This window comes from Bufo gargarizans, chromosome 9, assembly GCF_014858855.1.
Source record: "Bufo gargarizans isolate SCDJY-AF-19 chromosome 9, ASM1485885v1, whole genome shotgun sequence".
Taxonomy (NCBI): Eukaryota; Metazoa; Chordata; class Amphibia; order Anura; family Bufonidae; genus Bufo; species Bufo gargarizans.
Genome location: NC_058088.1, coordinates 144080233 through 144108191, shown reverse-complemented (window position 1 = coordinate 144108191; position 27959 = coordinate 144080233). Strand labels below are relative to the sequence as shown.

Genomic DNA, 27959 nt, shown 5'->3' with positions numbered 1-27959 from the left:
CCCTCCTAACGGGTGCGTCGCCGTCCATTCTGGTAAGCGGATCCTGCCGACTACGCCAATTTGTGAACCGAGAGCAAGGCAGGTGGTATGACTCCGCAACCAGAAAAGAGTGCGTACGCAGAAGTCAAGATTAAGAAAATTGCATTTACTATCAATTAATAAAAGCAGGTTAACAATAAAACAATATGAACAATTCAAGTCAAATACTACAACAATTTCCACCTTTGCTGTGTCCGTGTTCGCGGTGCGGACACTAAGGAATAGCAGTCCCAGGAACTATCCCTAACTGACCCTAACTTCAAGCGGGTGCGCACCCCCCTTATCCCAGTGGTCCAAGTGGACCTCTTACAGTTTGTGGAAGTGCACGGTGGGGCCCGATGTCGTCCTTTTCCTTTATAACCAGCGCAGGATCCGCAACAAAGAAGTCCTCCTCAGCAGGCCGGAAAACCAGATGGATATAATCCAGAATTTTACAGTGACTGTCCGGTACCTCGACAGCACTGTGAGTCTCTTTACTGTTTGGGGCAATCCACTCAGCCCAATGTCAGCTCCACAGGTTAGCTGCTGCACACAGTCCTTTTTAACTTGGCTTCACTAAATCCACGGTCTCTTTATACTCCATCCGTCTCTAGACTGAAGTTCACACAGCTTGGCTGCACAGGAACGTCCTTTAGTATCTCCACACACGTCTTACACAGCACAGAACTTGCTTTCTATCTAGTCAAGATGGCAGCCGTTATAGTTTCAGTCCCTCTTCCTCATTCTTCCTGCTCACACTGAGGCAGGCTGACATCATAAGGGGCGTGTCACTTCAACACTTAACTGCTGTTTTAAAGAGCCACTACGACATTAATACACTTTCTCTATGGCAAACTTCAATGCAAATTGGTCCTATGCTGCCATTTACTGACCAAACGAATACTGCAGGCATTTACATTTATCTGTATTACTAGAATAGCATTATACATTATATGCATTAAATTTTAACACAGTTTACCAGGATAATGAAACTTAGACACATTACATGACTGTTTCTTACAGATTCACCGTTTTTAATCTGTGAATCCACTTGGCCTCTTTTTGGAGAATCTGTCTGTCCCAATCTCCTTTTCTCGGTGACTGACGTACAATCTCCAGTATCTGAAATTTAAGACAGACAACCTGGCTTTCCCTGATGATATTCCTGATTCTCCTCATTTTGTTACCGTCACCCAAAAAATTGGCTGACAGACGAAACAACTGTATATCAGTGTCAAGAATACAAAAGAGGTGTTTAGCCTCCCAAAAATAGGTACATCTCACCGAACCAATTGCCGTCTGATTAACTATTATATATCCCTGTGAAGGTGGCAAGTATATAATTTTTTCACCCAAAAAAATAGGTAGGTCTCATCGACTCATTTAACCTGCTTATTAACTATTTTATCACTGTGACAGTGAAAATTGCAGGTTTTTTTTAAACACCAAAAATAGGTAGGTCTCACCAACCACATTTACCATCTGAATAACCTATTTTTATATCCCTGTGATTGTGGCAAGTACAGTGTTTTAAACACCAAAAATAGGTAGGTCTCACTGACCAAATAATAGGTTGATTAATTATTATATATATCTGGCAAGTGCAGTGTTTTTTCACCCCCCCAAAAATTGATAAACCAGCTGATTAACTATTCTATATCCCTATGACAGTGGCAACTACATTTTTTTTTCCATCAAAAAACATAGCACGGGGGCGGAGCCAGATGCAGAGCTATGCAGAAGCAGCATAGCTGAGCTCCAGCACCCACAGCCAAATGCAGCATTATAAAGCGCCCCAGAGGCACTCAAACTGCACTGAAGCATACCCCTCTACACTCACTCACCCCCAGGAAGGCAATGGAGATGACTTGGACAAAGAAAAACCTTACCTCTTTCTTCACAGCAGCACCAATCCAAGATGGCCCCCCGCACATGCAGGAGGGAGCATAGACACCAATGAACTCCAGCAACAAGAGCACCATGAGGCAGCAGGCCCATGAGGAGCTGGTAGGACATATCTCCCTGCAAGTAAAACTAGTCGTGTGAGTGGGGTCTGCCCAAAGCTCTCTAACAGGGGCAAAGTCTGACTTTAACATGAGTCGTAATACAAGCTCTGAACATGATAGTATAACCCTTTCTGCTATGCAAGATTTAATGGCAGACCTGAAAAGTTCTATACACTCAGATATTCAATCAGCCTTAAACACTATAAGAGCAGACATCGCAGCCATTGGGGATCGCACTGCGCACCTTGAGGAAAAGATGGAGGAATTTAAGGAAGCACACAACTCCCTAGTGGATTCCTATAATGAGACACAAGATGAGGTTGCTGCCATGAAACTGAAATTAGCAGACCTTGAAGATAGGTCTAGAAGTAATAATATCGCCAAAATTATCTGATAGATCTCTTTACATCAATCCTACCGGACACCCCCCTGAGAGGGATTTACTTATAGATACGGCACACAGAGTCCCTAAACCCAAATCTATGCCAGCCAGCACGCAAAGGGATGTAATTGCTCGCCTTCACTTCTTCCATTTTAAAAACAAGCTTCTCAGGGAAAAGGGTTGAACAGCCCTTTCAAAGAGCATGCTTATGGAACTTACATTGTGACATATGTGCCCAGGAAACTCATCTATTGCCTATTTTCAGGATTCAAAATAGGTGCTTTCCTCATATTTTTCACTCCCACCCTGAAAAGAAAAAAGCAGGGGTGATGCTAGCCATTAAAGAGGACATTTCACCAGAATAAAACTTCTAAACTAACTATACAGGCATGTAGAGTGGTGCCCAGGGACCCCAATCACAGCGCTCAGCTCATAGCCTGAGAGGCTTTTTTCTCTCTCAGGCTATGAGCCGAGAGCTGCGATTGGCCAGCGCTACAGCATGGGAGAATGAGCCGATGGCAGGTTCCCCTGGGTGGAGCCTAACTATGAAGATACCGGAGGCAATAACGGGAGAACAGAGCGGCGCCCAGGTATAACAGTAAGTGCAGGGGGGGTCCCTGGGCGCCGCTCTACATGCCTGTATAGTTACTTTAGAAGTTTTATTCTGGTGAAAGGTCCTCTTTAAAGATACAGTCTCTTTTAAACTTATATCTACTACTACATTTTTGACCTATGGCACATATTCCATGCGTATGAAAAATACTTTTTTATCAAGCCCCCATAACTCATACTCCCGCATAGATATGGTATTAGTGGATAAAAGACTACTACAAAATATCATTTCATCAGATATCGGTACCATAACTTGGTCCGACCATGCCCCTACCTCTATACTCATTAACCTACAATACTCTTCCTTTGCGAGCCCTGTGGAGATTGAATAATCCCATTTTGAATAACCCTGAATACTTACCTCCATTCTGCACCGCTCTGCAGGAATATTTTACTCTTAATGACTGATCTGAGGTCTCATTGTCCACGATCTGGTGAGCTCACAAAGTTGTCATGATTGGTATCTTTCTAAAATACTCTGCTTTGGAAAAGAGAAAGAAAAATCAAGATCGAACTACTCATGGGCCAGATTAGACAAGCAGAGCGTGACAACCAAAAATCTCCCAAAATTACCTCTGCAACCCAATTGAAAAATGTAAGATATGAGCTACATGCGTTAATGCAATCCAGATTTGAGTTCTACCTCCACAAATCCAAATCCATGTATTACTATTGTGGAAATAGAGTTAATAAATCTTTAGCAAACAGGAATAAGGCTAAATCTGACAAATCTAGGATCCCCTTTTTATATGGCAGAGCAGGTAAGAAAATTATGAATCCACAAGAAATAGCCTCCTACTACTCTAAATTGTATAATCTCCCCCTAGACGCTGATACTCCTCAACCTACTGAAGAGATAATTAACACATTCCTGAATAAAATCTCTTTTCCCCAATTATCGTCAGAACAATTAGATATTAGTGTTGAGCGAACCTGAACTGTAAAGTTCGGGACCGTACCGAACTTTTCAAGTTCAGGTACCCGGACACGAACTCGAACTTTGCTGGAAAAGTTTGGGTTCATGTTCGGGCATTTAATAAAGCTTTTGAAAGGCTGCAGGGCAGCCAATCAACAAGCTTTTAGACTGTGGGCACTTAGAAGCCATCAAAGCCTTGCCTGGTAATGGCATGGCTGTGATTGGCCGATGCATCATGTGACCAAGCCTCTATACAAGCTGGATCACCACCCATCAGCTCTGAGTAAGTGCAGGGACAGGAAGCAGGCAGCTGCAGCGAGGAAAAGAGTTAGGAATCTGACTATTTGTTTTGTGGGTGACCTATAATGATTTTTTGGGGGTGCAATACACCAGCTTTGCACCCCTGACATAGAAATATAATAATAAATCTGGCTATTAATTCTGTGGGGGACCTACAGTGATTTTTTTTGTAGGTGCAATGCACCAAAAAAAGTGGCAAGCTAGCCAGAGACCGGTCGAATTTTTTCACAAATAACATTACATTTTGGCAAAAACCCACAGAGCCACCCACTTCTAACTATAAAACATGAATAGAACAACAAGTTCAACCAAGTGACACTAACAGGGGAGACATCAATCATGAGCAGACCCAAACTACTACCTCCAAACCACCATCTAGACTAACACAAAATCACAAACATTCACAACACTGGAAACCACGGAACCTCTACTTCAATAGAAACAAGCCCACCCACCACCAGAACAAACGGACCCAACCCAGACCCCCACAAAGGACATCAGCAGCCACAAGACCCCTGCCATCCATCAGTGGGACAGAACACACAGTTCAAAACAAGACCCACCACATCAGAAAAATCATAGACCCCATAAACAATGAGACCAACATGAAAGGTTCTACCCCAATTTCCTATCCAGATACACCAAATTCAGAGTTTTTCACTCCATCACATAGCCCAAGAAAATCTGACTCATTCTTTTCCTTCAAAAACAAAACACCCATCCTCTCTCCATCCATTGTTTTTCCTGAAAACGTCAGAGCGACATGTGGACCACTCAATCTACCACCCACTAATTTTTACACCCACTCCCACCCCTCAATGCCAACTTCCCCCAGGCTTTCCACTCCCTCCAATTCCTCAGATGTTGAAGCTGATTCACTCCTTACTGTCCATATCTGTACACCTCCCACGAATACTTCCTATCTAGACTGTGTAATATCCACTCCAGACCCACCCAACTGTTCTTCCAATACCCACCCCATGCCTCCCCCAACTAGCCCCATCAACCCCAATTTGACCACAGACCATTCTGTAGCAGGTCCCTCCACCTCTCTTTCGTTTATAGCTCTCCCTCCTCTTATTCACCCCACGGTAGCTTATCCCATTCTTAAGAGCCCCAAAACAACTACCATTACTCATTTTTTCACCCACTAGGCCGAATACCCGCCAAACAAAAAAAACTAGAAGAGGATGCAGAGCAGGCAACATTAAAAGAAAAACATAAATTTAGTTGGAGAACAACCACTGGAAGATATAGAAAAATCATGTGATATATATAACCTATCCTCATACACTCTGAAAAAAGCAGAAATTCCCATACTATCCAAAGGCCTATCTTTCTGTCCCAGTAGTAAAATCAATGAATTTTATCTATTTTTAGACCTCAACCGGTATATTAAAAAACTCACCCTAAAACGACATTTTAAAATAACAGAAAACTCTGCAAAAATGCTATCCATAGGATCCACTGCCATTTCTCCATCTGAGAAAGAAGACCCTAGAGCTATCCCTTCAGGTTTAAAACCACCCTCTAATTTTTATCCAATCCATCATCAGGGCAACTTCTTAGACACATTCTATTCCCTGGTCTCCAATGAATTTAGACAAATTAATAAAGAGACCACTTAATTTCCTCATCCGAGACAACACAATCTTAAACCCTTTGAAATAGCGGCCCTCAAAAGTCTACAGTCAAACACAAATATTATAATTAAAAATGCAGACAAAGGAGGTGGAGTTGTGATCCAAAACAGAGAGGAATACATCAAAGAAGCCCTAAATATACTATCTGAAAAAAACTATTATCTACCCATTCAACAGGACCCTTCAACACAGGATAGGGAAGATTTTGGGAAACTAATCAAATCAGCAGAAACCATCTTAAACAAAAAGGAGAAAGAATATATTCTTGTGAAAGACGCAACACTCGCCACCTTCTACCACCTCCCCAAAATCCGTAAAAAAGTCCTAAAAAATCCCCCTGGGAGACCCATCATCTCCAGTGTCACCTCCCTTACTAGGAATCTTTCCCATTACATTGATATCCACCTCCAAAAATATGTTCTAAATTTGAAGTCTCATCTGAAAGACTCCACATCCTTGATCACACTACAAAAAAATATCAAATGGAAAGAGAGTTACCTTCTGCTCACTCTAGTTGTGTCAGCACTCTACACCAACATATCCCATGACTTGGGACTGAAGTGTGCATCCACTTTTTTGAACAATGATCAAGAGATGCCTATACAACAGAGATCATTTATCATTAAAGGGATGGAATTCATCTTAAAACACAATGTTTTCACATTTCAAGACAAAATCGATAGACAGACAAGGGGGACCGCGATGGGGACGCGTTTCGCGCCGAGTCATGCTAACTTGTTCATGGGAGCTTTTGAAGAGACCCTCATTTTCCAAACTAAATTCTGGACAGATAATATCATCTTTTTTAAAAGATACATTGATGATCTAATTTTCATTTGGGATGGCGACCAGACAACAATAAAAAATTTCATTTCCCACCTCAATACAAACAACTGGGGCATATCACTCACAGGAATGCATGATCCGGAAAAAATAGATTTTTGGGATCTAGAGATTTTTTTACAAAACAAAGAAATCAGGACACGTACATTTTTCAAAAAGGTAGACAGCAATAGCTTATTTCGATTTCCGGAGCTCACATTACAGGAAATGGAAAGCCAACGTTCCTTTTAGCCAATACAAGCGCCTCCATCGAAACTGTACATTAGATACGGACTTTACACTATAATGCGATACCTTAACATCTAGGTTCAAACAAAAAGGATACCCAAGAAACATCATTATGGGTGCAAGACAAAAAGCAGCTGATCTTACACAATCAGAATGTCTGGCCCCAGCAACAAAAAAAGAGAAGGGAAACACCGAAATCAGTCCCTATGGGTACAATTTTATAACAACATACAATCAGAACCATAAGGCCATCAAAGCAGCTATGGAGAAACACTGGCACATCCTAAAAAGAGACCCCATTTTGAGCCAAATCATTCAGGCGAATCCCCGCTTCACATACAGAAGAGCAAAAACACAAAAAAATATTCTGGCGCCCAGTAAACTAAGATCTATTACTTATCCCACCCATGATCAGGACACTAGGACCCCCCAAAGCAGCTACAAATGTGGTCACCGTAGATATTTATGCTGCACTAGCATCTACCAGAGGTCATCCTTCCAAAGCCGCTCAACTGGGGAATCCTTTCAGATTTCAGAACACCTAACCTGCAACTCCAACCACATAATATACCTGCTAGAATGTCCATGTCATCTACAATATGTTAGGCCGCACCATGTAAAGCCTACGCAACAGATTTAATAAGCATAGGTCAAATATCTAAAATAAATTTATGAAACATAGCGTCTCCAGGCACGCAATGGAACAGCACGAGGGTAATGCAGTCGGATTCTCTGTGACACCTATAGAACAGATCCCAATCCATCTCCAGAAAGACAGCCAGTACATGTCACGAGGGTGTCAAGAGCCACGTCTGACTCCGTTATACCCGGGGTCAGGAAGTCGCAGAGGGTGGCTGGGCGCTCTATGTCTAAAGATCACGCTGTTTCTTAATGATAGTTTTCTGTGTTTGCCTTACTATCCTTTTTGTCTCACTCAGGGATCCGTAGCTTCTCCTCCTCAGCTGTTTCTTGTCTGTCACTCCCAATCTCCTTATATTCTCCTCTCTCACTTCTCTGGTTGCCAGATATAGACCTTCCTGCCTGGACTTCTATACTGACCCACTGGAGCTGTGAATCCTGGTTGTTGTTCCAGAGTGTTGGGCTTTTTGTTGTCTTCTGTTGTCGCCCACCTGGGATTATATGTTGTCTGTATTGTCTGTCCTCCCCTTGGTGTTTTCCTTTAGAGTTAGTGGTGCGGACTAGTGTTCCCACCGCCCTATTCACTATCTAGGGCTCATCTTAGGGAAAGCCAGGGTTTTAGGCACGCGATCGGCGTGCGGGTGAGGAACCCGTCTAGGGACGTCAGGGCAGTCAGGTGCCAGCCTCAAGGTGAGATAGGGGTCACCACCTTTCCCTCTCCCTTGGACAGAGCCTTCCCTTTTCCCTCCCTTTGTGTCACGTATGTGATAGGCACGCCGGTCGTGATATTATATCTGGCCCTTATTTTCTCTCTCTATTTAGAATCCAGTATGGATCCTATTGCTGCTTTGGCAAAACAACTTCAAGGCCTGTCTTTGGAGGTGGCAGGATTGAAATCGTCGGTCCTCCAGCAACAGCAGCAAATGCAGCAGACCGCAAGCCCAGCGGTTGCTATGGGTAACCAGGTTGTTGCAGAACCCAAGGTTGTTCTTCCTGACAGATTTTCTGGGGGAAGGGACAAGTTTGTGACGTTCCGTGAGGCCTGTAAATTATATTTTAAGCTGCGCCCTTACTCCTCTGGTAATGAAGAACAGCGGGTGGGGATTGTTATTTCCCTGCTTCAGGGGGACCCGCAATCCTGGGCGTTCTCTTTACCCCCTGGTTCCCAGGCTCTCCGGTCAGTGGACAAATTTTTTGGGGCCTTGGGTCTCATATATGATGACCCTGACCGAGTCGCCCTGGCTAAGTCGAAGTTACGGAGACTCCTACAGGGAGATCGGCCAGCAGAGGAATTTTGCTCAGAGTTCCGTAGGTGGGCTACAGATACTCAGTGGAACGACCCAGCTCTCAAGAGTCAGTTCTGCTCTGGGTTATCCGAAAGGGTTAAGGATGCGCTTGCGCTATATGAGACTCCCCTTTCCCTTGATGCTGTTATGTCCCTCTCTATCAGAATAGATAGACGTCTTAGGGAGAGATTGAAAATTACTGAGCAATTAATAACCTCACCCAAGCTGCAGTTAGTCTGTACTGACCTAGACGAGCCAATGCAGCTAGGAGGAACTACTCCTCAGGTCCATCCTCCTGAGGCTCGCCAGAGGCGTGGGCTTGTTTTTTCTGTGGGGAAAGGGGTAATTTAATTAATGTCTGTCCTTCCTTTCTCAAAAACAAAAGACCGTCAGAACCACTAACCCCAGGCTGTGCGGAGGATGTCAGCCGGGGGGTATACGTTTCCTCCATACGAACATCTCAATTTGCCAGCGGTTATTGTTTTTGGTGTTAAGACGGAGACTATTTCTTTCTTTTTAGACAGTGGAGCAGGGGTAAATTTGATTGATGCCCATTTTGCCCGCACTATGGGTTTGTCTCTCTGTACACTGCAGAGACCTATTCCCATATTCGCTATTGATTCTGCTCCTCTGTCTCAGAGAAACCTCACTCACATTGTCCATAACTTACACCTTTGGGTAGGGGACCATCATAATGAGTGTCTTTCATGTTACTTTCTGGAGGGCCTTCCCTCTCCTGTGGTATTGGGTCTTCCCTGGTTGGTAGCGCACAATCCTGTGGTGGATTGGCAGGCCAGGGAGATATTGGAGTGGAGTGAGCATTGCAGAGAAAATTGCTTAAATAGCAATTGCTTAGTCGCCTCCATAGCTACCCTACATACATTTATTTCGGACTTTGAGGACGTTTTTTCTGAAAAGGGTTGTCAGAAGTTACCACCTCACCTTCCTTATGATTGCCCAGTTAACCTGATTCCCGGTGCAAAATTACCCAAGACCAGGTTATATAATCTTTCGGGTCCCGAGAGACAAGCCATGAAAGATTATATCTCAGAGAGTCTGGCTAAGGGACACATCAGACCCTCTTCTTCACCCGTGGCTGCAGGGTTTTTCTTCGTTAAAAAGAAAGATGGGGGCCTGCGTCCTTGCCTAGATTTCCGCGAGCTAAACCGGATAACCATCCGAGACCCATACCCTCTTCCTCTCATTCCTGACCTTTTTAATTAGATTGCGGGTGCTAGGTGGTTCTCCAAACTTGATGTTAGGGGGGCCTACAATCTGATTTGTATCAAGGAAGGGGATGAGTGGAAGACAGCTTTTAACACCCCTGAGGGGCATTATGAAAATTTAGTCATGCCTTTCGGTCTGACCAATGCTCCTGCTGTCTTCCAACATTTCGTTAATTATATTTTTAGTCATCTTATCGGCAGGTTTGTGGTGATATACGTAGATGATATCTTAATTTATTCGGCTGATCTGAAAACACATGAAGTACATCTCAGACAGGTACTGCAGGTCCTACGAACGAATAAATTATATGCGAAAATTGAAAAGTGTGTCTTCGCTGTTCAGGAAATACAGTTCCTAGGATATCTATTATCTGCTTCAGGTTTCCGTATGGATCCTAGGAAGGTCCAGGCAATTTTAGATTGGGATCTTCCTGAGAACCTTAAAGCTCTACAAAGTTTTTTGGGTTTCGCAAATTTCTATAGAAAGTTCAATTATTCAGTGATCGTCAAACCCCTTACTGACATGACTAAGAAGGGGACTGATTTTTCTAAATGGTCTGACGCCGCTAAAATTGCATTTTCCTCTCTAAAAGAGAGATTTACTTCGGCACCTGTTCTAATTCAACCCGATGTCTCCCAGCCTTTTATTGTTGAAGTAGATGCGTCAGAGGTGGGAGTGGGGGCTGTACTGTCTCAGGGTCCGTCTCCTGGCAAATGGCGTCCTTGCACTTTCTTTTCCAAAAGTTTATCTACAGCTGAGAAAAACTATGATATTGGAAATAGGGAACTATTAACGATTAAACTAGCGTTTGAAGAATGGCGTCACTTCTTAGAGGGAGCAATCCACCCCATCACGGTCATTACAGATCACAAAAACCTTCTGTACCTCGAATTGGTTAAGCGTCTCACCCCTAGACAAGCTAGGTGGTCACTATTTTTTACCAGGTTTAACTTTGTCATCACCTACCGTCCTGGGGCAAAAAATACCAAGGCAGACGCATTATCTCGTAGTTTCCCTGGAGGGGGTAATGTTAGTGATCCGGTACCCATTTTACAAAGAGGAGTGGTTGTCTCTGCTGTACACTCTGTTCTGGAGGGGAAGGTGTTAGAGGCCCAGGCGGACGCCCCGGTCTCTTGCCCCTCAGAGAAATTGTTTGTACCGTTAAACCTGCGTCTCGAATTATTAAAGGAACATCATAATTCGGCACTTGCTGGGCACCCGGGTAGTAAAGCAACCTTGGAGCTATTGTCTCGTCGTTTTTTTGTGGGAATTTTTGCCATTTATCCCCCTCTGGTATGTCACTGTCCATGTTGTGGGACGATTTGTGCACTTCTTGTAATTATTTGGTGGCTGCAAATATGAGCTGAAGTTCTTTCAGGTTCGCCTGCCATTAAAGTGAATGGGACCTGCTTGCATTTTGCGAACATTTAATAGCAATCGCGAACCGTCCCGGCCGATGTTCGTCCATCACTAATTACCAGGCTGGATAACATTAGGCTATGAGAGCCACATGTGTTGACCAGCTGTTAATTGTAGGCATATATTCTGCTGTTTGGCAGTTTACTACTGGCACAGTGGTATGACCATTGCTGTGACTGATGGTGGCTCTAGATGAGAGTTTCACCGCCTTAGGCTACTTTCACACTAGCGTTCGATCGGATCCGTTCAGAACGGATCCGATCATAATAATGCAGACGGAGGCTCCGTTCAGAACGGATCCGTCTGCATTATATTGGCATATAAAAGCTAAGTGTGAAAATAGCCTCGGACGGATCCGTCCAGACTTTCAATGTAAAGTCAATGGGGGACGGATCCGCTTGAAGATTGAGCCATATTGTGGCATCTTCAAACGGATCCGTCCCCATTGACTTACATTGTAAGTCTGGACGGATCCGCACGCCTCCGCACGGCCAGGCGGACACCCGAACGCTGCAAGCAGCGTTCAGCTGTCCGCCTGTCCGTGCGGAGGCGAGCGGAGCGGAGGCTGAACGCCGCCAGACTGATGCAGTCTGAGCGGATCCGCATCCATTCAGAATGCATCAGGGCTGGACGGAAGCGTTCGGGTCCGCTCGTGAGCCCCTTCAAACGGAGCTCACGAGCGGACAGCCGAACGCTAGTGTGAAAGTAGCCTTAGTCTTATATATGCCTCTCTAGTGCCTGTGTGTAAGAATTAAGTGGGTTCACACCCCATTATCCTTTTATATTTGAGTACCTAATAAAAAAAATATATTTTTATTATTTTAACGTTCTAGTCAGGCTTTTGAGACATTAATTATTAGGAAAGTATACTATCTATAACTTGTTCTGGTGTTTTTTCCCGTTAGCTGTAAGCCATAATGATCAACATTTAAAGAAATAAACGCTTGAAATGCATAACTCTGTACATTATATAATGATTCTATATAATATACTGTATGTGTTTCACTTTTTGAATTGAGTTACTGAAATAAAATAACTTTTCAATGATATTCTAATTTATTGAGATGCATCTGTATACGTATTGTTACACAATTGAAGAAAAAAAACCTTCAGATTCATTCTACAGGTAAAACTTGTAAAAATTAAAATATCGTGGAAAGTTCATTTATTTCAGTAATGTAACTTAAAAGATGAAACTATAGTATGAGATAGACTCATTACATGCAAAGCAATATATTTCAAGCCTTTATTTGTTAGAAATTGGATGATTATAGCTTATAGCTTATGAAACCCCAAAGTCACAATTTTAAGGTACCCTTTTCTCATGGGCTATGGATTAATTAGCTGACTAGAGTGTGACACTTTGAGCCTACAATATTGAACCTTTTAACAAAATTCTAATTTTAAGCTGCATTAATGCAATTACTTTTAATTTGTATTACTGAAATAAATGGACTTTTGCACGATATTCCAATTTTTGAGTTTCAACTGTATTCTGTTTACCTGCATGTCATAATATATATATATATATATATATATATATAGATAGATAGATATTATTTTTAATTTATTTTTTTTTTTTTATAGGAATATACGATAGATGTGTTCTTTAGACAGAGTTGGCTGGATGAGAGATTGAAATTTGATGGACCAATAAAAACTCTGCCGCTGAATAATCTATTGGCAAGCAAGATTTGGACTCCAGACACCTTCTTTCACAATGGAAAGAAATCTGTGGCACACAACATGACCACACCTAACAAGCTACTGAGACTTACGTACAATGGGACCCTACTTTATACCATGAGGTGATTTGTTTTGTACATGCTGTACTCCAGAGCTGCTGGTCTGTTTGCATCATGGTTTTCAATTCATAATCTTCCATTATTCATAGTCAATGTTTAATATTAACAAACACACCTTGAACATGTATAGCACATGGTGCTGGGCAGAGGCGGACACAGAAAGCAGAGGGCCCTTGTGCAAAGAATGTGCCTGCCCACCCCCACCCCCCTCAAGCCAAATTCTCAACATAACCTATTACGTCCTAACATTACTTATAGCAATACAAAACATACTGTCACAGATGAAGTTAGCAGAAAGCTGGAACTTATAAATAAACGAGTGACTGGCTTGATCCCAAACTAAGGAGCATATAGGGGAGCCCTATAAAACCTTAAGAGCTCTCCCTGACTGCTATGCCCATGCAAAGGTCCTTATGGTAGACGATTGCATGCCCACTTACCTAAGTCTGTATGACACCTGAAAACCCTATAATAGTGAGGGGACACGACCACCGGCTCCCTGCACTTAATACGGACGGAGTCAGGGTCACCTAGAATCAAGCCAGCAAGGAAACACAATAAAGTAAAGGACTTATCTGAACAAACAGCAGACACAGCCTCCAGCAATGGCCACTTCATCCAGGAAGCAATATAAACCGCAAAGTGAGGCAGTATGGGAGGGAATATAGAGGAAAAGGATTAGTCTGAATAAGTGGCACCTGGCAGAAGGAAAGGAGATGAGAAAGTGAAACCAAAACAAAGAACATCATACAAGAGGTAGATAAGAACGTCTGCCAGACCTTCTCACGTGTCCGGCGGACATTCTGTTTGCATTCAGCAGTGCTGGAGCATTCCGCCAGGCTGTTCTCTGCTGGAAGAGCCTGCCAGAATCACTAACACAGATGTGAAGGTAGCCTAATACAGGTCCACATACCTCTAACATCCAGGGACGTCTTCTTTGATGTAGATGTTCTCTGTCCTCATCTTCTCGTTTCAGACGACACCGCCATGATGATTTCTTCCAGCCATCTCTTCTCTCTGCAGGGTTTGACAGACATCTTAGTTTCCTAGTTTTCCATCATCCTCCCACCTAATCAACACCCCTCTAATACTGTGCCCACTGTGCTCCATATACAAGTTACACATAAATAGTTCCCATTCAATAATTATTAGTACATAGTGTCCTAAAAAATAACTGCGCCCAGGTAACAGTGTCCATGACACTAATAGTGTAAACATAATTTTCCCCGAAAATAATTGTGCTAAGCTGATACTGTGCCACGGTACCCACCAAAGTAACAGTGCTCCCAAAAATCCCACCAATAGAAATAATTATTTACCAGACAACACGTAGTAGCAATAGTTAGAGATGTCCCAAACTATTCGCCGGGGAACATCGATGTTCGGTCCGCCCCCTATACGTCATCATTGAGCAAACTTTGACCCTGTACCTCTCAGTCAGCAGAAACATTCCAGCCAATCAGCAGCATACCCTCCCTCCCACCTCCTATCAAAAAGCAAGGACAGCATCCATCTTAGATTCAGTCGGAAGCTGCAGTGTTAGTGAGAGCAGGGACAGTGCAGCTGCTGCTGATTTAATAGGGAAATTGATAGCTAGGCCTGTGTATTCAGTGTCCACTCCAGTCCTGAAAGACTAATCCTGACAGCGTCCTGACAGCACCCCAAAAAGCCCTTTTTAGGGCGAGTACATCAGTCTGTTTTTTTTTTTCTTTTCTCAGTAATCTAATTGCAGTTGCCTGCCGGCATGTGTGTCAGGGCCACAGTGTGTCCATTGCCAGCACTCATATCTGGTGTCAAAATAGCTTGCATTTAAAAAAAATAAAATAATTCACTGTAATATAATTGCAGTCACCTGCAAGCGTGTGTGTCAGGCCACAGCGTGTACTGTGCCCACTACTGCCAGTGCCCAGTGCCACCACTCATATCTGGTGTCACAGTAGCTTGCACGCATAGTACAACTAATCAGAAAAAAAATGACAGGCAGAGGCAGGCCACCCCGCAGGGGCCGTCGTGGTCGTGGTGCTGTGATTTCCTTTGGCCCTAAAATAATGCCCAGTGTTCAGAGGCCACGTACCCTGAACTCGAAAAATTCTGAGGACATAGTTGACTGGCTAACACAGGACGCCCAATCTTCTACAGCTTCCACTCGGAACCTTGATGCACCATCCTTCCTCCTCCAGATCAGCTTCGGGCACCTCTCAAGTTACCACTCTCCCGCCTGCCGCCACCACCAACACTAGCACCCCAGCTGCTTCACTTGATCTGTCAGAAGAGTTATTTACACATCAGTTGGAAGAAATTAGTGATGCGCAACCATTATTGCAAGAGGATGTAGATAACAGGGATATGTCTCAGTCAGGCAGCATTACACACATGGACATACGGTGTGATGATGATGATGTTGTACCCGCTGCTGCTTCCTTTGCTGAGTTGTCAGATACAAGTGAAGCGGTTGATGATGACGATGTGTCCGTGGATGTCACGTGGGTGTCCGCTCAAAGAGAATAAGAACAGGGGGGAAGTTCAGATGGGGACACAGAGAGGCAGAGGAGACGAGTAGGAAGCAGGGTAGGTCGTCGCAAGGAGCTAGTGGCACAGTCAGACAGCATGTATCGGCACCCGGGGTCAGCCAGACAGCACGCCAATCAACGCATGCTGTTGCCACCACCAGAATGCCGTCATTGCAAAGCTCAACAGTGTGGCATTTTTGTGTGTGTCTGCCTCTGATAACAGCGATGCCATTTGCAACCTGTGCCAAAAGAAACTGAGTCGTGGGAAGTCCAACACCCACCTAGGTACAACTGCTTTGTGAAGGCACATGTTCTTACATCACAAACGCCTATGGGATCAACAGATGATGACGAGTACAAGCAGCACACAAACTCGAAGCCACCATCCTCCTCCTGGTCCAGCATCTTCAGCCATGTCAACCACTGCTGTCCTTCTTGCCCCCTCTCAACCACCCACCGATCCGCCTCTCGCCTTGAGCAATTCCTGCTCATCTGCCCACAGTCAGGTGTCTGTCAAGGAAATGTTTGAGCGTAAGAAGCCAATGTCACAGAGTCACCCCCTTGCCCGGCGTCTGACAGCTGGCTTGACGGAACTCTTAGCCCGCCAGCTTTTACCATACAAGCTGGTGGAGTCTGAGGCCTTCAAAAAATTTGTAGCTATTGGGACACCGCAGTGGAAGGTACCCGGCCGAATTTTTTTTCCACAAAAGGCTATCCCCAACCTGCATTCTATTGTGGAAAAGTAAGTCATGGCATGTCTGGCACACAGTGTTGGGGCAAGGGTCCATCTGACCACTGATACCTGGTCTGCAAAGCACGGTCAGGGGAGGGATATTGGGTAAACCTGCTGACGGCTGCCAAGCATGGAATGCGTGGCTCTGCAGAGGAGTTGGTGACACCGCCACGACTTGCAGGCAGGCCTGCTGCTACCTCCTCTACTCCTCCTACTCCATCCTCTTCGCTAACCTCCTCGGCTGAGTCCTCTTCTGCTGCTACGTCTTGTTCCATATCAACTGCACCCCCCCCCAGCTTCCCAGGAGCTATTCCACATCCTGGATCCTATTCCACGCCGTCTTGGGGTTGACTTGCCTGAAAGCAGAGAGTCCCACCGGACCAGCACTCCTGTCTGCCCTGAATGCACAGGTGGATCAGTGGCTGAACCCGCACCAACTGGAGATCGGCAAAGTGGTGTGTGACAACGGAAGCAATTTGTTGGCGGCATTCAATTTGGACAAGTTGACACATGTGCCGTGCATGGCACATGTGTTGAATCTGATCGTACAACGCTTTGTGCATAAGTATCCAGGCTTATAGGACGTCCTCAAGCAGGCCAGGAAGGTGTGTGGCCATTTCAGGCGTACCTACACGGCTATGGCGCACTTTTCAGATATTCAGCGGCGAAACAACATGCCAGTGAGGCACTTGATTTGCGACAGCCCGACACGTTGGAATTCAACACTCCTAATGTTCGACTGCCTGCTCCAACAAGAAAAAGCCGTCAACAAATATTTGTATGACTCTGCAGAGCTGGGTATTTTTTTGCCACTTAACTGGACGCTCATGCGCAATGCCTGTAGGCTCATGCGTCCTTTTGAGGAGGTGACAAACCTAGTCAGTCACACCGAAGGCACCATCAGCGACATCATCCAATTTGTTTTCTTCCTGGAGCGTGTCCTGCGAAGAGTGCTGGATCAGGCCGTAGATGAGTGTGAAGAGGAAGAGTTGTGGTCACCATCACCACCAGAAACAGCCGGTCCAGCATGGCTTGCTGGACCTGCGGCAACGCTGGAAGAGGAGTTTGAGTAAGAGGAGTCAGAGAAGGAATGTGGCTTTGAGGAGGAGGAAGACCAACCACAGCAGGCATCCCAGGGTGCTCGTTGTCACCTATCTGGTACCCGTGGTGTTGTACGTGGCTGGGGGGAAGAACAGACCTTCAGTGAGATCAGTGAGGACGAGGAAAGGGACATGAGGAGCTCGGCATCACACCTTGTGCAAATGGGGTCTTTCATGCTGTCATGTCTGTTGAGGGACACTTGTATAAAAAGGCTGAGGAGAACGACCTGTACTGGGTGGCCACGCTACTAGACCCATGGTATAAGCAGGTAGTGCCTGAAATGTTACCGAATTACTGGAAGTCGGAAAAGATGCAGCAGTTCCAAAATAAATTAAAAAGCATGCTTTACTCAGAAAATAAGGGTAATGTCACAGCACAACGGGAATCTAACAGCGGAAGTGGTAAAAGTAATCCTCCTCCTACCACGACCACACCGGCAAGGACAGGACGCTTTACAGACGTGTTGTTGATGGAGGACATGCAGAGCTTTTTAAGTCCTACGCATCGCCACAGTCTTCGTGGTCCACCCTCAGAGAATGACTCGACCGACAGGTAGCAGACTACCTCGCCTTAACTGCAGATATCGACACTCTGAGGAGCGATGAACCCCTTGACCACTGGGTGTGCAGGCTTGACCTGTGGCCTGATCTATCCCAATTTGCAATAGAACTTCTGGCCTGCCCCGCTTCAAGTGTCCTGTCAGAAAGGACCTTCAGTGCAGCACCTCCTGAGAAGAGAAGTCTCCTAAGACAAAAATGTCTAAATTACCTCACCATTATTAAGATGAATGAGGGATGGATCCCAAAGGGACTGACAGTGGGCGATACGTTTGACTAAAAAAGGCCTGATCAGATGAGATGCCTTGGGCTAAAAATGGTCCACACGCTGCTGTATTTTATCTCTGCATGCCGGATGAGGTGCGTGACTTCTCCGCCACCAACTAGGGTTCTGTCACGAGGGTATCGAGAACCACGCCTGACTCCGTTATACCCGGGGTCAGGAAGTCGCAGCGGTTGGCTGCACGCTCTATTTAAGATAGGGCTGTTTTCCTTATGGTAGCTTTCTGGGTTTGCTTTGCAAACCCTTTTGGCTCACTCAGGGATCCGTAGCTCCTTCTCCTCAGCTGTTCCTTGTCCAGCACTCCCAAACCTCCTTATATTCCTCTCTCACACTTCTCTGGTTGCCAGAGATAGAGCTTCCTGCCTGGACATCTATTCTGACCCACTGGAGCTGTGTTCCTGCGTTCTCGGATTGTTGATTCAGAACGCTACCCTCCGGATCCCTGTTGGACCTTTGTGGACTGCTGTGGTCGCCCACCTGGGTGTATGTGTTTGTCTGTATTTGTCTGTCCTCTCCCTGGTGTTTCCCTCTTAGTGCAGTGAAGCGGACTAGCGATCCCACCGGCCCGTTCACTATCTAGGGCTCATTTCAGGGAAAGCCAGGGTTTCGGCACGTGATCGCCGCACGGGTGAGGAACCCGTCTAGGGACATCAGGGCAGTCAGGTGCCAGCCGCAAGGTGAGTTAGGGGTCACCACCTTTCCCTCTCCCTTGGGCAGGGCTTTCCCTGTTTTCCTCCCTGTGCGTGACGTCGGTCATTACATTATCTCTGGCCCTTATTTTGTGTAGGTAAAAAAAAAAAAAAAAAAAAAAATGTAAAAAATAAAATTTAATTTTTATTTTTTTTACCTACTTAGAATCCAGTATGGATCAATTTGCTGCTCTGTCCAAACAATTTCATGGCCTGTCTTTGGAGGTGGTAGGATTGAAGGCGTCGGTCCTCCAGTAACAGCAGCAATTACAACTGACCGCAAGCCCAGCGGTTGCTACTGGTAACCAGGTTGTTGCGGAACCCAAGGTTCCTCTCCCTGACAGATTTTCTGGGGGAAGGGACAAGTTTTTGACATTCCGTGAGGCCTGTAAATTATATTTTAAGCTGCGCCCTTACTCCTCCGGTAATGAAGAACAGCGGGTGGGGGTTGTTATTTCCCTGCTGCAGGGGGACCCGCAGTCCTGGGCGTTCTCTTTACCTACTGATTCCCAGGCTCTTCGGTCAGTGGATGAGTTTTTCGCGGCCTTGGGTCTCATATATGACGACCCTGACCGTGTAGCACTGGCTGAATCAAGATTACGGAGACTCTTACAAGGAGAGCGGCCGGTAGAGGAGTATTTCTCTGAATTCCGTAGGTGGGCTACGGATACCCAATGGAACGACCCGGCTCTCAGGAGTCAGTTCTGCTCTGGGTTATCCGAAAGGGTTAAGGATGCGCTTGCATTATATGAGACCCCCTTTTCCCTTGATGCGGTTATGTCCCTTTCTATCCGTATAGAAACCGTATAGGCCTTAGGGACAGGTTGAAAGAACCGGAGAAATTGGTAACCCCTCCCAAGCAGCAGTTAGTCTGTACGGACTTAGACGAGCCTAGGCAGCTAGGAGGAACTACTCGTCAGGTCCGCCCTCCTGAGGCTCGCCGTAGGCGTGGGGTTTGTTTTTTTTGTGGGGAGAGGAGTCATTTCATTAATGTCTGTCCTTCTTTCCTCAGAAACAAAAGACCGTCGGAAAAACTACTAACCCCAGGCTGTGTGGAGGATGTCAGCCGGGGGGTATACGTCTCCTCCATACGTACATCGCAATTTGTGTTGCCAGCGGTTATTATTTTTGGTGATAAGACGGAGAGTATTTCTTTCTTTCTAGACAGTGGAGCAGGGGTAAATTTGATAGATGCCCATTTTGCCCGCACTTTGGGTTTGTCTCTCTGTACGTTACAGAGACCCATTCCCATATTCGCTATTGATTCTGCTCCCCTGTCTCAGAGAAACCTCACCCATATTGTTCATAATTTACACCTTCGGGTAGGGGACCACCATAACGAGATGCTTTCAGGTTATGTTCTGGAGGGGCTTCCCACTCCGGTAGTGCTGGGCCTTCCCTGGTTGGTAGCGCACAATCCAGTAGTGGATTGGCAGGCCAGGGAGATATTGGAGTGGAGTGAGCAGTGCAGAGAACATTGCTTAAATAGCAATTGCTTGGTCGCCTCCATAACTACCCTACCTACATTTATTTCGGATTTTGAGGATGTTTTTTCTGAAAAGGGTTGTCAGAAGTTACCACCTCATCGTCCTTATGATTGCCCGGTTAACCTTATTCCCGGCGCAAAATTACCCAAGACCAGGTTATATAATCTTTCGGGTCCAGAGAGACAAGCCATGAAAGATTATATCTCCGAGAGCTTGGCTAAGGGACACATCAGACCCTCTTCTTCACCCGTGGCTGCAGGGTTTTTCTTCGTTAAAAAGAAAGATGGGGGCCTGCGTCCTTGCTTAGATTTTCGCGAATTAAATCGGATAACCATCCGAGACCCATACCCTCTTCCTCTCATTCCTGACCTGTTTAATCAGATTGCGGGTGCTAGGTGGTTCTCCAAACTTGATCTTAGGGGGGCCTACAATCTGATTCGTATTAAGGAGGGGGATGAGTGGAAGACAGCGTTTAACACCCCTGAGGGGCATTATGAAAATCTAGTTATGCCTTTCGGTCTGACCAATGCTCCTGCCGTCTTTCAACATTTCGTTAATGACATTTTTAGTCATCTAATCGGCAGGTTTGTGGTAATATACCTAGATGATATTTTAATTTATTCGTCTGATCTGAAAACACATGAGGTGCATGTCAGACAAGTACTGCAGGTCCTACGGACGAATGAATTATATGCTAAGATTGAAAAATGTGTTTTCGCCGTTCAGGAGATACAATTCCTGGGTTATTTTTTATCTGCTTCAGGTTTCCGTATGGATCCTAGGAAGGTCCAGGCAATTTTAGATTGGGATCTTCCTGAGAACCTCAAAGCACTACAACGGTTCTTGGGCTTCGCGAATTTCTATAGGAAATTCATTAAAAATTATTCACTTATTGTAAAACCGCTTACTGACATGACTAGGAAGGGGACTGATTTTTCTAAATGGTCTGACGCCGCTAAAGTTGCTTTTTCCTCTCTAAAAGAGAGGTTTACCTCAGCACCTGTACTAGTCCAACCTGATGTCTCTCAGCCTTTTATTGTTGAAGTCGATGCGTCAGAGGTGGGAGTGGGGGCTGTACTGTCTCAGGGTCCGTCTCCTGGCAAATGACGTCCTTGTGCTTTCTTTTCAAAAAAACTCAGCAGCAGAAAAGAACTACGATATTGGCAATAGGGAACTATTAGCTATTAAACTTGCGTTTGAGGAGTGGCGTCACTTCTTAGAGGGGGCAGTCCACCCCGTCACTGTGATTACGGACCGCAAAAATCTCCTGTACCTCGAATCAGCTAAGCGTCTCACCCCTAGACAGGCTAGGTGGTCGCTATTTTTTTTACCAGGTTTAACTTTGTGATTACCTATCGTCCTGGGGCAAAGAACACCAAGGCTGATGCACTATCTCGTTGTTTCCCTGGAGGGGGTAATGTGAGTGATCTGGTGCCCATTCTACAAAGAGGTGTGGTTGTCTCTGCTGTACACTCTGTTCTGGAGGGGAAGGTGTTAGAGGCCCAGGGGGACGCCCCGGTCTCTTGCCCCTCAGAGAAATTGTTTGTACCGTTGAACCTACGTTTCGAATTATTAAAGGAACATCATAATTCGGCACTTGCTGGGCACCCGGGTAGTAAAGCAACCTTGGAGTTATTGTCTCGTCGTTTTTGGTGGCCAAGGTTGCGTCAGGATGTATTGGATTTTGTGTCTTCTTGTTCTACCTGTGCGCGTGCAAAAGTTTCACATACACGTCCTGCAGGGTCTCTATTACCACTCGTCATTCCCAATAGACCGTGGACACATCTGTCAATGGATTTTATCACTGACTTACCTTTGTCTGCGGGTAAAACTGTTATTTTGGTAGTAGTGGACAGGTTTAGCAAAATGGTACACTTCATTGCGTTACCCGCACTACCTAATGCTAAGACTTGCTCAGGTATTCATCAGTGAAATCGTGAAGCTTCACGGGGTCCCTTCCGATGTTGTTTCGGATCGGGGTACCCAGTTTATTTCTAAATTTTGGAAAGCTTTTTGTTCCCGTTTGGGGGTACACTTGTCGTTTTCATCAGCTTTCCATCCTCAGTCGAATGGACAGACTGAGCGTACCAACCAAAACCTTGAGACATATCTAAGATGTTTTGTGTCTGAAAACCAAGAGTTGTGGTCATCATATTTACCGTTAGCTGAGTTTGCCATAAATAATCGTCGTCAGGAATCCACTGGCAAGTCACCATTTCTTGGTGCATATGGTTTTCATCCCCAATTCTGTACTTTCAAAGAGGGGGGGTCTTCTGGGGTTCCCGAAGAGGAACGTTTTTCGTCATCTCTTTCATCGGTATGGCAGAAGGTGCAAGCTAACTTGAAAAATATGGGAGGTAAATACAAATGCATGGCTGATAAGAGACGGTCGCCAGGTCCGGACCTAGGAGTGAATGACTATGTGTGGTTGTCTACTAGGAATATTAAATTGAAGGTTCCCTCTTGGAAACTGGGTCCTAGGTTTATTGGCCCTTACAAAATTGTAACCATCATCAACCCCGTGGCTTTTCGCCTGGAGTTACCTCAGACTTTTAAAATTCATAATGTTTTTCATAAGTCGTTACTCAAAAAATATGTTCCACCTCTAGAACCATCACCGCTGCCACCCCCTCCTGTTGTCGTGGATGGTAATCTAGAATTTCAGATATCCAAAATTGTTAATTCTCGTCGGGTCCACCGCTCTCTTCAATATCTGGTGCATTGGAGAGGTTACCGTCCCGAGGAAAGAATGTGGGTTCCTGCATCTGAGGTAAACGCCGACAGGTTAGTTCGGGTTTTTCATGCCTCTCATCCTGAGAGACCTGGTCCTGAGTGTCCGGAGGCCCCTCGTAGAGAGGGTGGTACTGTCACGAGGGTATCGAGAACCACGCCTGACTCCGTTATACCCGGGGTCAGGAAGTCGCAGCGGTTGGCTGCACGCTCTATTTAAGATAGGGCTGTTTTCCTTATGGTAGCTTTCTGGGTTTGCTTTGCAAACCCTTTTGGCTCACTCAGGGATCCGTAGCTCCTTCTCCTCAGCTGTTCCTTGTCCAGCACTCCCAAACCTCCTTATATTCCTCTCTCACACTTCTCTGGTTGCCAGAGATAGAGCTTCCTGCCTGGACATCTATTCTGACCCACTGGAGCTGTGTTGCTGCGTTCTCGGATTGTTGATTCAGAACGCTACCCTCCGGATCCCTGTTGGACCTTTGTGGACTGCTGTGGTCGCCCACCTGGGTGTATGTGTTTGTCTGTATTTGTCTGTCCTCTCCCTGGTGTTTCCCTCTGACGGCAGTGGTGCGGACTAGCGATCCCACCGGCCCGTTCACTATCTAGGGCTCATTTCAGGGAAAGCCAGGGTTTAGGCACGTGATCGCCGCACGGGTGAGGAACCCGTCTAGGGACGTCAGGGCAGTCAGGTGCCAGCCGCAAGGTGAGTTAGGGGTCACCACCTTTCCCTCTCCCTTGGGCAGGGCTTTCCCTGTTTTCCTCCCTGTGCGTGACGTCGGTCATTACAGGTTCAAGCCGTAATGTTTAAATGCACTTTCTGCCTGGAAAACATAATTTTTTCCGGCCACTGCTACAGCAGCGGCTGCAGCAACACCTATTTTTTCAGGCATGTGTACATGCCTAATTTATCTGGCCTCTGGTGCTGCACTGTGGCTGCAAAAACAAAACAGAAAAAGGCACATGTGTGAATTCCCCTTCGTGATCGTTACCTTGTTGTGGTGAAGGGGCTTGCGTATCACAATAAAGCGATCACCTCTATGAATGTGTTGGCAATGGCAATGTTGGCACACCCTAGATGATAAGGTTGTTACTTCATTGTGAACAGACCAAAAGCGATCGGCTGGATAATTTTGCATAGAAAAAACATTATTTTTTTTTGTGATCATCTAAGGTGATCATTAAAGCCTACTAGGCCAACAATGGGCCCACACTGCAGAATCATTGTTTTCTGGATCAATTAACTGAACTACCTCAGCATGACCATAGGCTCTGAAAAACCCCCATCACCTGCAATCTCCCAAACATGCGAACGAGCACAGTCATCACTACACCAAGATTGACGCATAGAGGAATACAATTTATGTCATGAGTGTGTCAACTATTGACAACTCTTTGCGGTTGTCTAAAATCTATTCGATACACGTCCCCTGATAGGGGACGTAACAGGGATTAAACTGATAAGAATAGTACTACTTAACACACCACTCATATAGGGTAGCACTGGCCGCGTTACTGAACGCTCATGCACAATGGCTGTAGGCTCATGCGTCCTTTTGCGGAGGTGACAAACCTGGTCAGTCAAACCAAGGCAACATGATCGACCTCATCCCATATGCGTTTTTTTCTGGAGCGTGCCCTGCTAAGAGTGCTGGATCAGGCCGTAGATGAGAATGAAGAGGAAGAGTTGTGGTCACCATCACCACCAGAAGCAGCCTTGTCGTCGTCGATTGCTGGACCTGCGGCAACGCAGAGAGAGGAGTCTGAAGAAGAGGAGTCAGAGGAGGAAGGTGGCTTTGAGGAAGTGGAAGACCAACCACAGCAGGCATCCCAGGGAGCTTGTTGTCACCTTTCAGGGACCCTTGATGTTGTACGTGGCTGGGTGGAGGAAGAGACCTTCAATGACGTCAGACAGGATAAGGAACGGGACATGGCTAGCTTGCTATCCAACCTTGTGCAAATGGGGAGTTTATGGTTGTGCAAATGGACTGTTTGCGGTTAGTTTGCGGTGCGTTAAACGGGGAGTTTGGTCTGTCATAGTTTGGTCTGTCATTGTGAAGCGGGCGCAACCCTTACACTACCTGATCGATACAACATCATAACTGATGTTTTAAAGCACGTTTTTCCAAACAATTTAGGAATGTTAAGTGATTTATGCCCTTTATGTATTAAAACCCGACTCTGTGTCAACTACGCAATTTTCCATGGGAGTTTTGACCTGGATTCCCCTCCGGCATGCCACAGTGCAGGTGTTTGTCCCCTTGAAACAACTTTTCCATCACTATTGTGGCCAGAAAGAGTCCCTGTGGGTTTTAAAATTTGCCTGACTATTGAAGTCTACCCGGTTCGCCCGTTCGCGAACATTCGCGTTCGCCGTTTGCGAACGGAAAATTTTAAGTTCGCGACATCTCTAGTAATAGTACCCCAACAGTAATAATGACCCCACTGTGTCCCAGAAGTAATAATGCTCCTATAGTGCTCATACTAGTATTCAAGTTCCTCATAGTCCCTCAACTGTAATAAAGCCCACCATAATGCCCCCAGTAGTAATAATTCTCTTTATAATGTGTAACAGTAGAAAAATGCCCCCTTATATTGTGCACCAGTACATTAAAGTGCCCTGTTGTGTGGCAGTATTAAACATTTGAGTTGAGCGGACACTTGGATGTTCGGGTTCGGCCGAACTTCACAAAAATGTTTGAGTTCGGGACCCGAACTTGACCCGAACTTGACCCCGAACCGCATTGAAGCCAATGGGGACCCGAACTTTTGAGCACTAAAATGGCTCTAAAAATGTCATGGAAATGGCTAGAGGGTTCTAAATGCCAGCATAATGTGGTTAAGAGCATGGCAAGTGCTCGGCAAATAAAAGTGGATTGGGAAATGACTTTAAGTAACATAAAATACATTAAAAAAATAATAATAATCTTGATCTAGGAGGATGAGGTCCATATGGAGTAGGAGGTTGAGGAGGTGGTGGATGTGGTGGATGTGGCGGTGTAGGTGGACGAGGTGGTGGGGAAGGAGGAGGTAGCCTACACAGTTTTTTGGTTTTAAATTGATTTTTATTTATTTCAATTTGGGTATACCCCAAAACATTGGGAAATATAACCTGTGATAACCTCCTCCAGTCATGCTAAACACATGTTCAGAAAATACACTGGCTGCAGGGCAGGCCAGCACCTCCAAGGTGTAAAGGGCAAGCTCAGGCCATGTGCCCAATTTGGAGACCTAGAAGTTGAAGGGGGCAGACCCATCATTCAGTACATGCAGGCATGTGCACACATACTTCTCAACCATGTTGGTGAAATGCTGTATCCTGCTAAGACGTTCAATATCAGCTGGTGGTGCTGGTTGTTGTGGCGTGATGACAAAGCTTTTCCACATTTCGGCCATGCTAACCCTGCCAGCTGCGTTGGCGACCTCTTCATTTTCCTTCGCCTTGTGCTTCTACTGTTCCCCCGCTGTAAGGTGGGAATGCCAGCAGCAGCGCGCCTACCAGCGTGCGCTTGTACTCGCGCATCTTACGATCACGCTCCAGTGAGGGAATTAAGGGTAGTATGTTGTCCTTATAACAGGGGTCCAGCAGCATGGCCACCCAGTAATAAGCACAAGTTAGAATGCGGGCAACTCGGCGGTCGTTGTGGAGACACTGCAGCATGAAATCGCTCGTGTGCCAGGCTTCCCAGAGGCAATGAAAAGCTGTCCTCTGTGGAAGGTGTATCGTCTGTGTCCTCTGTTTTCCCCTAGCCACGCAACAGTGATGGCCATGAGCTGGTCTGGGTGCCACTCTGCTGTGAACAAGGTTCCTCCTCCTCAATCCCCTCCTCCTAATCCTCCACCTCGTCATCCTCCAGAACTGTGCCCTGGCTGGACAATTGTGTACCTGGGGTTTGTTGGTGCAGGAACCCACCCTCGGAGCCACTTGTGAATGACTGGCCCGAAACCCTACAAAATGATCGCTCTTCCTCCTCCTTTGCCACATCCTCTTCCATCATCGCCAGCAGCGTTTTTTCAAGGAGGCATAGAAGTGGGATAGTAATGCTGGGAAACGGCGTTATCTGCACTGGCCATGTTGGTGGAGTACTCGACACAGCGCAACAAGGAACACAAGTCTCCCATGGAGGCCCAGTCATTTGTAATGAAGTGGTGCTGTTCCGCAGAGCGACTCACCCGTGCGTGCTGCAGTTGAAACTCCAGTATTGCCTGCTGCTGCTCGCACAGTCTGTGGGCACATAGCATATGAGGCGAACAGCAGCAGGGTTAGAACGAAAGCGCGTACAGACGGCCCGCACTTTATGCAGCAGCTCTGACATATAGGGGTAATCTCTGCACCACCAAATTCAGCACATGCGCCAGGCAAGGGATGTGCTTCAAACCAGGTAGTCCCAGAGCTGCTACTAGACATCGCCCATTATCGCACACTACTAGGCCAGGCTTGAGGATCACTGGCACCAACCACTCATAGGTCTGTTGTTCAAGGCCTGTCCACAGCTCCTGCGTGGTGTGGGGTTTGTCCCCCAAACAGATACGTTTTAAACTGCCTGC

The 27959-nt window shown here is 45.8% G+C and overlaps 1 protein-coding gene across 4 annotated transcripts in view; it reads left to right on the top strand.

Moving 5' to 3' along the window:
* The window catches only part of LOC122946423 (gamma-aminobutyric acid receptor subunit alpha-3-like), a 489200-nt gene that overhangs the window by 293643 nt on the left and 167598 nt on the right, over nt 1–27959 (top strand). For all 4 annotated transcript variants that reach the window (XM_044306046.1, XM_044306045.1, XM_044306044.1 and 1 more), the window contains one exon: nt 13107–13327. In XM_044306046.1, coding sequence (XP_044161981.1) covers nt 13107–13327 — 221 coding nt within the window. The remainder of the gene's footprint in view (nt 1–13106; nt 13328–27959) is intronic.